General features: G+C 44.2%; 1 protein-coding gene across 1 annotated transcript in view; it reads right to left on the bottom strand.

Annotated features, from left to right (window-relative positions):
- Window positions 1-15,008, bottom strand: part of carmil3 (capping protein regulator and myosin 1 linker 3) — a gene marked incomplete at both ends in the record, with an annotated part of 164,880 nt that overhangs the window by 85,079 nt on the left and 64,793 nt on the right. Inside the window, 4 exons of the mRNA XM_080725630.1 lie at window positions 3,195-3,271; window positions 9,383-9,460; window positions 10,264-10,373; window positions 13,808-13,894. Coding sequence (XP_080581756.1) covers window positions 3,195-3,271; window positions 9,383-9,460; window positions 10,264-10,373; window positions 13,808-13,894 — 352 coding nt within the window. The remainder of the gene's footprint in view (window positions 1-3,194; window positions 3,272-9,382; window positions 9,461-10,263; window positions 10,374-13,807; window positions 13,895-15,008) is intronic.

The raw sequence follows: 15,008 nt of genomic DNA, 5'->3' as shown, positions 1-15,008 counted from the left end.
GTCACGATTATGACATTTTACATGCCGATTAATTTTCACTGAAATAAGTGCGAGTGTTGACAAGTACATTTCTGTTTGGCTTGTAGGCTTTGAAGTTGCACATGGCAGATATGACACATAACCTAAATATATAAAGAAATGAAGGACATATTTGACAACTTTACACTTTAAAAAGAACATTGATAGTGGAAATAGCCGCTCTACAAGCTCACAATGCATCGCTATAGATCTGCTATTTCCACTATTTTTAAAATGTTTGAACACATATAAACATTTTTCAACATGTAAACGATTATGACGATTAGCACAAAATAATTGCGATTATGTCAAATAATTGCGATTAGACGATAATGTAATTATTGTGACAGCCCTAGCGCTGAGACCACAAGACATTGCCACCAAGACACTTAGAGGGCAGCTACGAGAAACTAAGACAGCTGCTCTAAGACAATAAGACAGTGGCTCCCGAGACAAGACACTAACTCTGAGACATTAAGACAGCTGCTCTGAGACGAGACACAGGCTCTAAGACAATAAGACTGCTGCTCTGAGACAATGAGACAGCGGCTCCGAGACAAGACACTAACTCTGAGACAATGAGACAGCGGCTCCGAGACAACACACTAACTCTGAGGCAATAAGACAGTGGCTCCGAGACAACAACACACTAACTCTGAGAGAGCAGAAGGATAGTCACTGGTGAGGGGGTGATGCCAAGGATGGAGAAGGGCGTTGCAAAATGCAGAATTAAACCACGAGGGACAAAGCGGGAGCGGGGCGATTACGTTGGGTGAATGAATGGTGTCACGATGAGAAGGCATAGAACGAGAGGGAAAGATGCCAGGCAAGAACAGCGTGTCCCCTGTGGCATACGCTGTAACATCCCTTAAGAAGTGAAAGTGAGATGTGCTATCCGAGAGGGATACGCTGACCCAAGTGGACCCCTTATGGAGGAGATAAGGATTTTACTGCGTAGGATGCCGCGATCGAGTACCGAAAGGAGAGTGGAGGTGAGAGAGACTTAGATGATGAAGAGATTGAGAGGGAGAGAGAGAGAGAGAGAGAGATAAGGGCAGACAGATGCAGCTATAGTGAGTGAGTAAGTGAGTGAGTGAGTTTGTGAGTGAAAGCGAGAGGCTGAGGGAGAGTGGAAACGCTGGCATGGGAGTCTGGGGATTGGAACAATCATTCCCCTTCTAAAATTAGTCTCATTTTTCACTACTTCTTTTCCATAATGTTGTAATGTAATGTGCTGAGCAGGGATGCTCCCAGGCTCCTGAGGGACACAGCATGATGAGAGTGCAAGCTGCATGCCGCTGTCTGCTAGCTGGAGTAGGTAAACACAGACACACACACTCACACACACGCACACACAGGGGCGTCACACCAAATTCTGGGCCCTGGGTACAAGGATTCACTGCGGGCCCCCCATGAATGTTAACTATTGAAAAATAGCAGATATACAAGCTCACAGCGCGTGCAAGCTTGTATATCTGCTATTTTTGAAAAATCGTGAAAATGTGTGCAAGCCAAGAAACCTATGTCAAGGACCCCCAAGATGATATGTATTTGGCCACGGACCCCGATCTCAAAATATTTAGTTCCAGGGACCCAAAATTTGAGTTAGAAATGTTCGCTTTAAAAAATACATAATTCAAAGATTTTCACACATTTTCACAACTTTTCAAAAATAGCAGATCTACAAGCTCGCAGCGCGGCACTCGGTGCCGCTCTGTGAGCTTATATATCTGCTATTTTTTGAGCGGTGGTCACACCGTCTCCTATACGTGGCCGTGTGTGTGGGTATGTGTGTGTGCGTGTCTGTCTGTCTGTCTGTCTGTCTGTATGTAGCCTGCAATACCTTTTCTGACCACACATGTTAAGGGAGGGGCGCTGTTGTTCAGGGCAGGGGCACGCACGCACGCACGCACGCACGCACGCACGCACGCACGCACGCACGCACGCACGCACGCACGCACGCACGCACGCACGCACGCACGCACGCACGCACGCACGCACGCACGCACGCACGCACGCACGCACGCACGCACGCACGCACGCACGCACGCACGCACGCACGCACGCACGCACGCACGCACGCACGCACGCACGCACGCACGCACGCACGCACGCACGCACGCACGCACGCACGCACGCACACACACACACACACACACACACACACACACACACACACACACACACACACACACACACACACACACACACACACACACACACACACACACACACACACACACACACACACACACACACACACACACACACACACACACACGCAGCCTCCACCGCTCAGTTCACACGAGTGTGATTTTTTTAAAGTTATTAGGGCCCCTCCACCTTGGGCCCCAGTAACTCAGTCCCACTTTCCTACCCCTTGTGACGCCCCTGCTCTCACACACACACACACACACACACACACACACACACACACACACACACACACACACAGAGCGCAGACACGCATGCATGCATACGTAGGTGAATGAATGCATGTTTGCATCTGCAAACACAAGCAGCAAAACACTCGAGGGCACTCATGAAGTTCTGCACAAACACACACTTTAAAACACAGATGTTCAGTAGAATGCATCAAAAATCCTGTCTATATTGTATATTCAAGGACACAAACACATTCCCTCTGCTGTCTTGTCTACGCATACTGTACATTGCATACTGTATACGCAGGAGAATACAAAAATGCACGCCATTATGGGCAGACACATACCACAAACCAAAGCAGACAGGAAAACACTCACTGGAACTTGATCAAATGCACTAGGGGGTGATTCATACAAAACAGTTGGCAGATGCAAAACCCATTATGCGTCGATAGAAAATGTGTGCACAGAAAACAAATGCACACCCTTCTTTTATCATTTGCTCAAACACAAACAGACCGGCACACGTGCGCGCGCGCGCACAGTGAGCCAGAACAAATGAGGGGGCGAGTCACACACACGCTAATTCCGTTAGCGAGGTCCAAGGCTAAACATTAATCTATGGGCTCCGCAGCTCCTGACTGGAATCCCTCCAGAGCCGTTCGGGCTGAGTCACAAGAATAGGCAGGAAACAAATGTGTTGTGGAGCTGCAAAAGACCAGGCCTTAACCAAGATTTATAGTGATGGCTGGCATGGCCCGAGGGTGAACACCCACCCACCCACCCACCCACCTGTGAGAGAAGGAATTCTTGGACAGGTTCAGGTAGGAGAGGTCGGCACAGCAACCCCGCAGCAAGGCTCCGAATAACTGGCATGAGGGAGAGAGAGAAAGAAAGAAAGAAAGAAAGAAAGAAAGAAAGAAGAGAGGGGGGGGCAGTGTTATTTTAGATGTCACATGCAATTGTGCGGTCTAAAAGTTATTTTGGGTCTTGAACAGTTCCATAGATTGAATGGAAAAGAACAGAACAGATTACAGCTGACTCCAATGCAATTTTAGAACCACATAAAAAAAATGTAGCCCTTTTGGGGGGGGAGGCGGGCCAAAGCTTCTAATATATATAAAAGTGTCTCTTAATACATCATGCTCACAGAATAATGTAGTTAAGGCATCTCAGCCGTACGATTTCATAAAAGCCAGCTGCGGGCAATATCTAGCAATATGTGACATTAGTTGCAGGGGCGTCACAAGGGGTAGGAAAGTGGGACTGAGTTAGCTATTGAAAAATAGCAGATATACAAGCTCACACTGCGAGCTTGTAGATCTGCTATTTTTGAAAAGTTGTGAAAATTTGTGGATTGTGGCAGCACAATCCATCATGCAAATCGAGTCATTGGCACATCCCTACAAATACTTGGTCGCACTCAAAAGGATAAACAAACAGAAAAACAGACATCAAATAATCTGCTCTTTTCATCTCAAAAAGAGGCTTTGGGTAATAGCGGGGCAGATAAATGCATTTTTGCACTAAAATACTTCACAAGTGGAAAGAAACCTAAAACTTTTCACAAGTACTTCTTAGGGGTTGTTCCTATGATAAAACACGTTAGACACTGAAAAATCAAAATGGCTGCCATGTTTCCAAGATGGCTGCCTCTGAACAGTACGCCAACCAGTTAATGTCCGATTTTCATAATATTAGAGTTGTTTTATAGGTTTTAAAACATCCTGAGTTCATTTATTACACTTTTAAAGCAGCCAGAATAACCTTTCTGACTTTTGGTTGGGGTCTTTCCTCACCTGGGACCCCCCAAACAGACCCCTGAGCCTATCTCAGTAATCGCTTTGCTCCTGCTCCAGAGCAATATTAAATTAGATCATAACTGAAGCATTAAAGTTGCTGTAACTGGGCTCTGAAAGCAAAAACGAGTAGTAGCAAATACCCAGGGGTCTTCCACAGGGGGTCCGGGACCCCTAGGGGGTCCTCAGAGTTACTACAGGTGGCCTGCCGAATCTAGATGGGGACATTTTTCTTCTTCTTTTATTTTTTACATTTGAAACTGTTTTTATTAGTATCTCAGTATTATTTATAACATTTTTGTGTTAGACAGACAGGTTCACAGGTGTTACTGCAGGGATTGCAAGAATTAAGGTATTGCAACTCCTCACTTTGGGAGCGCAGACTAACATGTCCATTTATTGCACTGCACTCATACTGACAACACAACACACACACACCTCTTTGTTATCGTCACCCCAAAACCCGCACCCTATCCTCTTAAGAGCTCACGGTCAATTGTACCCAAAGAAATTCACTACTATACATGTCCTCCCTAATAGTGTTGACAGTTTCCACTATAGCATACATGGGCAACTGGCGGCCCGGGGGCCACATGCGGCCCCCACCGTCACTTAATGCGGCCCACAGGTTAATACCGGAAACCTAATATATTATTGATTTCAGCTGTTACAATTCCAAACATGACCTGCTTTAATTCCATCAGTTTATCTTAGTAGCTTAATGACTAGTATAGTAGTATTACAATTTAATCAAAATGTTAGATTTCAGGATTCTAATTAAAAAATAACGAAAGAAATATTCAGGATTCTAATTCAAAAGAAGCAAAAATAGCCGATTGAGCTTGCATATCTGCTATTTTTGCTTCTTTTGTATAAGATACTAGAATGACAAAGTAGAACGTAGCAATATGCAATGTGGCCCTCTGGAGTGAAGGTGGACATATAGTGGCCCTCGCCATCATCAAAGTTGCCCACCCCTGCACTATAGCATTTGCAGGGAGGAGTGCAAGGCAGGTTATTGTTTGAGCAGCTGCACCGTCCCTTGTAACCTGCTTTGCAGCCACATTTGATGGGCTCAAGTACTGCCTTTGGAGCAGGGAGGGCATGAAACCTGACTGGAACATACCCTCCACTCTCTGAATTCCATCTATTTCTTTCAATTGATGGAAGCTCAGGGCAATTTGTCAGGTATGACAAAGTAGGCATCATAATACGATACCTTCATCAAGGGACATGATTTTGAGGAAGTGCAAACACATGAAGAGGCTGATACCCCGATGCCTTATCAAGTCCTTGCCTCCGGTACAAAAAAAAGGAAATTTATATATTCAAGTGAGTTCAAGTTATTGAGTACATAGTGCGTACATAGTTTTTCAGGTGCTGACTGGGGAAGAACATTTGTTGGAATCACCAAAAAGACATGGGTCAATGCCTACTTGATGATGATGATGACCAAGCCATCAAGGACCTTGGCAAGGTCATTGGCCATTCCTCCTGAGCTTATAAATGGTGAGCTTCCAACAACATTGGAGTCGGAACATGTTGCATGCCATGTTTACAGTTCAAAAGGTCCAACAACCCTGGGATTACTCAGATGGGAACTATTTCTGTCAAAGAACTTGGAGGGTGAGATGCTACCTCCAACTCGTGCTGCACTGCTACCACATTACCTCCGTGCCAACTCCGTCACAATGCAGGATAAATCATACCTGACAAATTGCCCTGTGCTTCCACCAATCAAAGAAAATAGATGGAATTCAGAGAGTGGAGGGTATATTCCAGTCAGGTTTCTTGCTCTCCCTGCTCCAAAGGCAGTACTTGAGCTCATCAAATGTGTCTGCAAAGCAGGTTGTGGACGGTGCAGCTGCTCAATTAACCTGCCTTTCACTCTATGCTATGGTGGAGACTGTGTCAACACTATTAGGTTGGACATTGAAGATGATGATGATGAGGACAAATACATCCTGCATGTCTGAAATTACTGTATTGTAGTGAATCTCTTTGGGAGTAATTGACCATGGGCTCTATAAGAGGATAAGGTGAGGGTTTTGGGGTGACAATAACAGAGGTGTGTGTGTGTGTGTGTGTGTGTGTGTGTGTGTGTGTGTGTGTGTGTGTGTGTGTGTGTGTGTGTGTGTGTGTGTGTGTGTGTGTGTGTGTGTGTGTGGCTCTGTCTGTGTCTCTGTCTCTGTGTTGTGAGTGTGAGTACAGTGCAATAAATGGAAATGTTGTTCTGCCCCCAAAGTGAAAAGTTGCAATACCTTCATTATTGCAATCCCTGCAGTAACAGCTGTCAACCATAACTGTTTAACACAAAAAACATTATAAATAATACTGAGAATACTAATAAACCATCAAAGTACAATACATAAAACCAGGATACATAAAAACATTCGAAGTTTCAAATGTAAAATTTGGCAGGCCCCCTGTAGTAGCTCTGAGGACCCCCCCAGGGGTCCCGGACCCCCGGTGGAAGACCTCTGTTATTTGCTACTAGTCCTTTTTTGATTTCAGAGCATATTTCAGATCTAATTTAACATTGTTCTGGAGCAGGAGCAGAGCGATTACTGAAATAGGCTCAGGGGTCTGTCTGGGGGGTCCCAGGTGAGGAAAGACCCCAACCAAAAGTCAGAAAGATTATTCTGGCTGCTTTAAAAGTGTAATAAATGAACTCAGGATGTTTTAAAACCTACAAAACAACGCTAATATTATGAAAATTCGATATTAACTGGCTGGCGTACTGTAAAACATATCCGAAAAGGCGGCCATCTTTAAAACTGGCGGCCATTTTGAAAATTAAATGTCTAATGTGATTTTTCTAAAGAATGACCCAAGAGGTACACTCTGTCAAATTTTGGTGCTTCTTTCCAGAACTGAAGTATTGTTCTCCTTAACTGCCCCGCTATAAGAAAAAACAGAGCAGCAATAAAACTGTAGATGTCGCAAATGAAGAGAACGGCTACATCTGCCTCAGTGTTCTAATATTCAATACAATATTCATGGGCGACATTAGCAAGGCAAGTTCTCTTTTTTCTCCCTCATTTTATAGGGTCGTGAATTTCCTCCCCTAAAGCAGATTTACAGCAGTGCTGCATGCCTACACACTGCCTACACAGTTTTACAAGATTTAGTATAAGCTCCTAGGTGTTTCACACAGCTCACCTATAGCGTGAAATGTGCCAGAAAGACTGGCTACCCTGGCAAGTAAGCACAACAGCAAAGCTATCACAGCTGTGTGCCTCACAGCATTGTGGTTAAAGGAGTAGTTCACCCCAAAATGACTTTTCTTCTATTGATTACTCATGCCATGGAGAGTAGAGTTCAATAATATTTTTTGTTTTTTGTCACATTCCTAAGACAAAAATTTGATTCGAGTAAATTTACCCCCATTGATTCCGGATCCGGAACGAATGGGGGTGAATTTATTGTTATCACATTTTTGTCTTAGGAATGCGACAAAAAACTAAAGATATTATTGAACTCTACTCTCCATGGCATGAGTAATCAATAGAAAAAAAGTCATTTTGGGGGTGAACTACTCCTTTAACCACAATGCTGTGAGGCACACAGCTTGTGTCTATGTGTTCCCCAGTCACAAAGTGTACCCCGGATAAGTTTAGGCATTGGGATAGAGATGGTTAAGTTTAGGTATGGGTTTGAAGTGATTAAGATCAAAGTAAAGATGTGGGAGGGAATCCGTTTTTTGGTCCACAGCAGTAGTGGATACACTTGAGGCAAAGAGGATCCCATAAAGCAGTAGCTTTCTGCGGCATAGCTGTGGAACAATCTAGCCTAAGGGTGCTAGAGAAGCAAATAGTCTATTTTCACCACCATGGTATGTAAATCAACTCTCATGTATATTATACAAACCGTCACGTGCATATCTCTAGAAGAGAAACTACCATTCTGCATGTTAATAGCACCCTAGTGAAAAAACGTTATTAAACTCAGCTTGAAAGTCCATAATTATCACTATTATTACTGCTACAATGTCTGAGGAGAATCCAAAAAACTCTTATTTGTCACTAGAGTACTCATACAGGTGCAAGCAGCGATATGTAAGTGTGTGAGGTGAGGTGAGGTCTGCAAAATATATCAACATAAAAATTACAATATTAAAAACTAAGATAAGAGGCCTTGCCGTGTTAAGAATTTCTATGGCAGCAGTAGAAACATCAGTGTGTAACACAATAAAGGCAATATTGTTTACCCTGCTACTGTATATACAATAGCAGCGATAGCAATATTATAATATACACACATAATATATGTACACAAGTTGAAGAAACCTTGAACAGCTACCAGCTTGCTAGTCTCGCGTAGCCAGACAACTATTCCACAATCTCCGAATGCTATATAGAGTCTGGAAGAGCAGCTCCCGAACGGCGAGTATCGGAAGTAGCCACTGCTGCACTGAACTGTAGTCCCATTGGAAACATAACAGAAACACAATAGCTCAGACAGAGTCATTCGAGCTGCCTATTATTGTTATGAGTGTATAGTTTAAGAAAACGTTTGAAAACATCATGAAGGTGACACCAATAACACCAGAGAAAGACAAAATAAAGCCCCCAGAAATGTTGAAAGGAGACATAACGCTTCCAGTAGGACATGTTATTGCTACTGCACCAAGGGAGCGGTTGCGTCACATCCGCTTTATCTCGCACTCACCGTTTCTATTTCCGTCTGCCAGACTGTATGCTGGGAGCATTTGACCAAATCGCGGAGGCAACAGTCTGGCCACGCGAGACTACCAGCTTGCTAACAATGAGTGCAGCCATTGGCGTTTTATGGAATTTATATTCTGTCAGAAGTGAAGTTGTTCTCAAGTTCAGCTGTTGGTGAGACAAGAGCGCTGCAGCTTTTTATTTGAGAGCGCTGAGCTGAGCCTAGCCATAACACCTCTCTCTGCCTTGTAATAACACGTTCATCATTGTATTCATGGCACTGCACACCCAGTCACCGAGTGCAGAGCAAAGAAAAACGATGTGACCGACCCGGCCAGGGGGGAGCAACACACCTACTCGGTGCATGGTTCTGTATAGCGTTGGTACATTGGTATTCAGGGAGCATTACATTTCTTTTGGTTACTGGTGTTGAATACCATTCCAGTTCTATATCAGACAGCGGTATAATGTGGAGAGACAGGAACAGAACCAGTGAGTAGTACTGTGTACCTACCAAGTCCACAGTGCAGTCTGTCCCGGACAGGTCCAAGTGGACCAGGCAGTTGGGCTGGGCCAAGAACATGTACAAGTTCTGTTGAGGAAACACGAGGAAAGGTAAAGACAATGACAATGCAAGTACTTTTATTCACAATGACTGAGTGACTGAGTGACTGAGGGCATGCGTGCATGAGTGAGTCAGTGAATACATAATGTAGTTAAGCAGTACAGTATGTGATCGCATGAAAAATAATTAATTAAGCAAGAAATTGATGAGTGCACAAGTGAATTCATGGAGGTTAATGAAGTAAACCGCGTTGCTTATGAGCTGCATGCTGCGTGTCCATGCGTGTCTTTCAAGCGTATAGTATGTGACTTCAGGGGTGTCGCACCATATTCTGGGCCCTGGGTACAAGGATTCACTGCGGGCCCCCCATGAATGTTCTTCATAGGGGGAGGGGGTTTAACCCATTTAGGCTGGGAACACATTATTACGCAGTATTTTGTGCTTTAACTACTGTGCCGCTCTGTGAGCTTGTATATCTGCTATTTTTGAAAAATAGTGATTTTTTGGTCAGTGGTGCTCAAACGTTTTCTTGTGAAGGACCCCCAAAATGATATGTATTTGGCCGCGGATCCCCATCTCAAAATATTTAGTTCCAGGGACAAATGTTCGCTTAAAAAATACGTAATTATATTCAAAGATTTGCATATATTTTTCACGAAAAATAGCAGATCTATATTGTATATCAGCTATATTTCAATAGCTAAAGTATAAAATAATTAAGGCCCTTCCACCTTGGGCCCTAGTAACTCAGTCTCACTTCCCCCCCTTGTGACGCCCCTGGGTGACTTGCATACATGACTTGCATGTGAGTGCGTTGTAACAGTGCTGACCGTGGCTTCCTCTCCAGACAGCACCCCAGGGTTCTTGCTGAGGTCCAGGTGGATGAGAGAGTTGGAGTAGTCGTCACTGGAACACAGTGCCTGGGACAGAGACATCACACCTGGAGTAGGGATGGGACCAGAGCAGTGTAAGCAGAGTGACGACACGCTTTGAACTCGCCGCAGACCGGAAGTGGCTTCGCATGGAGCCTGTCTCATTCCTAGCGAGCCTCTGCCCCGTCCGCCCTCATTGCCCCGTCCGCCCCCATTCCACTCGCTGGAAGTAGACCAAATCACGTCTTTTTCACCATTTTAACGCATTCACAGGCCTCTCTAAGGTATATAACATTATTAAAAGGGTGAAAAAGCCGTGATTTAGTCTACTTACCAGCGAGTGAAAATGAATGGGGGCGGACGGGGCAGAGGCTCGCTAGGAATCAGACAGGCTCCATGCGTGCATGTATGCGCAAGCGTAAGCTAGATTAAGTTAGCTTCCCACCATAGAGTAAATAGGCTTTCCACGTTTACTATGGGAGTCGACGGAAGTGTCGTAACTCTCTGTTTCTAGGGCTCTGGATGGGACCATATGAAAATGCCATGTCACGATTACTGTGACCAAAGAAATCGCGATTTGCGATATTATCACGATAATCAATATATCCCCAACATCCATTATCCTGGGGCGGAACATTTGCCAAAAAATTGCTGATCTACAAGCTTGTAGATCAGCTATTTTTTGGCAAAGAGATTTGGTATAGAGTGACAATAGACTGTATCAAGTATTTCTATATAAGTTATTTCCAGGTCCGTTCTGCCAATCATGGAGGGTTTAAATGGTAACGGATATGCAGCTCGGCAAATAAAAGGTGAATTGATTCCAGAGCGTGACGGAGGACCATTTCACGATACATTTAAATCTCCACAATACCATTATTGTTTAATAAACGATAATGACGATTATCGTCCCGTCCTTAACCTGGAAGGCAGATAAAGAGTAGGGATCATACATGGATGAAGCATGAGCATAGGAGTGTGTGTGAGGCCAAATGATCACGTCGATGAAATCATCCCACAACAACGTTTTAATGTCATCAAGAACCACTGAGCATAAAACAAGTTTGACAAGACCACATCACCGTGAGCTCCTTTGAGAACATAATACACAATTGAGGAAAGGAACTTATCGTCGTTGTCGGGTAGAAACCTTGTATCTCCAAGTTTCAAATGTGTACGTTCTTTTGCAAAGTAAAGCCCTGCTTCATCATACAAGGCCGTCGCACAAAAGTAGTGAAAATAGCAGATCTACAAGCACACTACAAGTGTGCTTGTAGATCGGCTGCTTTCACTAGTTTAGATCATTTTTAAAATGATAAATGCAAAACGAACGGTTTTGGAGATACAGGGTTTCCACCCGACAACGACGTTATGAGCGTTTTGCCTGTTTGCACCCCCTTCTTTTCTGTTTAAGCCGTCATCCAGAGGCAAAACGCTCATAATACAAAACTCATCGTCCCAAATCAAATCAGAACACAATTACACCCACAGAGCCCGATGGTGCGTCCTCATTAAAACCTCCGCCACGCGATTCAAAGGCACCGAGCACAGCAGGCTGTGGTGCGCGCAGAGAATTAAATATAGATGCACTAACAACACTGAAACAAGTTCAAGCCGGTGCAATGAGCTACTGTAAGGATGAGTTTGACGACAATATATCCTAGCTCGCGCTTGCAAGACCCACAGCTTTTTAAAATATAAATAACACTAAGTACGGTTTCTCATCCATAAAACACAGAGTTATTAAATAGACATGTTCTGATTGTCTCTGAGCTATATTGCATAATAGAGGCACTGCTCTTCTGCAATACAGCGTGGCTAATCTGTTGCAAAAAATCTAGGTCCTACATATGGATTTAAACAATAATAATGAAAAGCTATCACTATTCATTTGATTACAGTGCAAGACAATTCAGATATGAGCGATGAGAATTGGACACCTGCATTACGTGCATAGGATTTTAATGAAGAGGCAGACAAATGACTGACCACAGTAGCAGAGGGTAGAGGTATCATGCATGAATTATGTGCATGCATTTGTGTACGGTGTGCTTCTAACTCCATACTGTCAGTACTCTCAAAATGTGTTGTATATAAGCACTGTAAAGGTGTCTCCACACCAAACAGCCTACAGGAGACTCCTTCTGACTGTACACAGACTGCAAAGAACTGCAAAGAACAGCAAAAAACTGCAAAAAACTAAGCACTTTTTTTTTTCAGCCGACGCTGACTGTAGTTACTATACGGCAGTGTTGCCAGGTCTGCTCGTTATATGTGACTTTGATCCTGTTTTCCTATAATCTTGCTAGTTGTGGGTTGCCTTTTGTTTGGGCTTGTTTCTGAAGTGTAGTTGCTTATTTGGCCTTGCTTTCAACATTCTTTTAGAAAATAACTAATGTAATAGAGCTCATATATAGGTGAAACTGGTCGCTTCTTTTGGGCTTATAGTTTCATAGACCTGGTCGCTTGTTTCACACACAGAATCTGGCAACCGGAGGCAGAGGCAGAGATTTTTCCTCTGTGCGTGTTTTTTCCTCGTCATCTTCTCACCAACAACACTCAGCACTATTACTAGCGTTGCTTTGGAGTTGATTAGTATAGGAAATTGAGAGTTGAGATTGTCACCGACTGAACAAAACTGGGAAAGTCCAGTCTTCCAGTTTTCCGTTGATACTGGTCGATAGCGTTCCCGACCCGCTGCCGAAAACCTGCCGATGAGCTCCCTGTCGGCAACAGGCGCTTTCAACCGCCGATTAGTGGGCGAATCGGTTTGGTTAAAAGCCAGCTTTGTTAAGTACTCTACAAATGAAGTGTTTATTATTACCATCTTACAATAAATGTGCATAATCTCTGTCCGTGTGTCCCTCTGTAGTTCACATTCTTGAGAACCACCCGTCCGACCAACTTCAAACTCGCCGTGCATCGCCGACGACCCAAGGAAGTGTCGTCCCGGTGTCGAGTTGGTCGGAGGGGCAGTTGCCTATATACTGTATGATGTCGGACGGATTAGCGGTTTTAACTACAGGCAGAGATTTTGTGCATTCCTTGTAAGATTATTATTGTTTTAGCTGTCCCCTTATGTTATGTGTACTCGGCTGTACTCAGGAAAATGAGCACTAAAGTGTAACGTCACTAAAAAAAGCCAGACGTAGGAGCGGTTAGCACCACTCAAAAACTATTGAAATTAACACATTGGATGCGCCAACTCGTCAAACTCTTTGATGTCTCCCGGTGCCGACATTTATTGTTTTATATTAAACTGTAGCTTACTGTACGAGGCAGCCGCGGCTATAAAATAGCGCGGCACTCGGCGATTAAATCATTGTTACATCAAAGGCACTCAGTGTGTTAATGCAAATCATGAGGAGATGAATTATACAATGCGAGTTTATGCATGTGTGTGTGCATCTGTGCAAGCGTGCTTGTGTGTATACATGCATGTTCATTCATAGTCTTGACCACTAGGGGTCCCTGGTGTCCCAGGGGAGTAGAAGGCCTATACCTTTGGAGGACAGGGAGGTCTTGGAGAGGTTGAGGAGGCGAAGACCCTTGTTGAGGCGACACACCTGCTGAATCAGGTTGGACACTCCTGACAGAAGAACAGAGGGAGGAGGAAGGGGTTAATTGCAGCACTGGACAAATGCTTGCTAAAACACATGCACGCATGCATGCTGCGCGCATGCACGCAATCACACACACAAACACGTGCGTGCACACACACACACACACACACACACACACACACACACACACACACACACACACACACACACACACACACACACACACACACACACACACACACACACACACACACACACACACACACACACACACACACACACACACACGTCCATGCAGAAATGTGTAACTTTCATCGAAAAAACAGAAAAAATGTGCGTGTGTGTCATCAAAATACTGAATATTGAGCCACCTATACGCATCATCATAACCTTATCATATGTGAAGCCAAAATACACTGCCCACAAAAATAGCCTTCCATGTTTGTGCTGAAAAAAAAACCTCATGTCTCCAATCTGACAGTTTCTGTGCCAAAATGTAAGAGTTCATTCATAGACTTGGAGCTTGTCATTAGTCAATTCTTAGAGTTTCCCAGTGCCATCTGGCGTAAAGTAGTTAAATGATCTTAATCCCCCCAACCCAACCCACCCCACCAACCTCACTCAATTACAACTTGATATCATGCTTTGTTAAAACACACAAAGATATTTTGACTTCCTCCATTTCTCATTAAATGACTTGTCTCTTCAACACAGCACTTTCACTAATGGCTGGAAGAGTGCCATTGTCACTTCTATTTTTTAATCTGGCGACCGCCACGAAACCAAATTAAAGAAGTCTGCTAAAAGCCACTCAACTCTGTAACCGTTTTGACTGCATTTGATCAAATAATCTTGCTTATAATTTGACAAGCACACATTTGTCCTTTCTAGTTGACATTGTGAGTGTGCTATGTGCTATTGTGTGTAACATTGTATTATGGGTCCTGAGAGTTTTGTTATAACACGCACGCATGCGCGCACGCACGCACGCACGCACGCACGCACGCACGCACGCACGCACGCACGCACGCACGCACGCACGCACGCACGCACGCACGCACGCACACACACACACACACACACACACACACACACACACACACACACACACACACACACACACACACACACACACACACA

This window comes from Nannobrachium achirus, assembly GCF_963921795.1.
Source record: "Nannobrachium achirus genome assembly, chromosome: 5".
Taxonomy (NCBI): Eukaryota; Metazoa; Chordata; class Actinopteri; order Myctophiformes; family Myctophidae; genus Nannobrachium; species Nannobrachium achirus.
The sequence above is the reverse complement of the archived record's forward strand: the minus strand, read 5'-3'. Positions and strand labels throughout refer to the sequence as shown.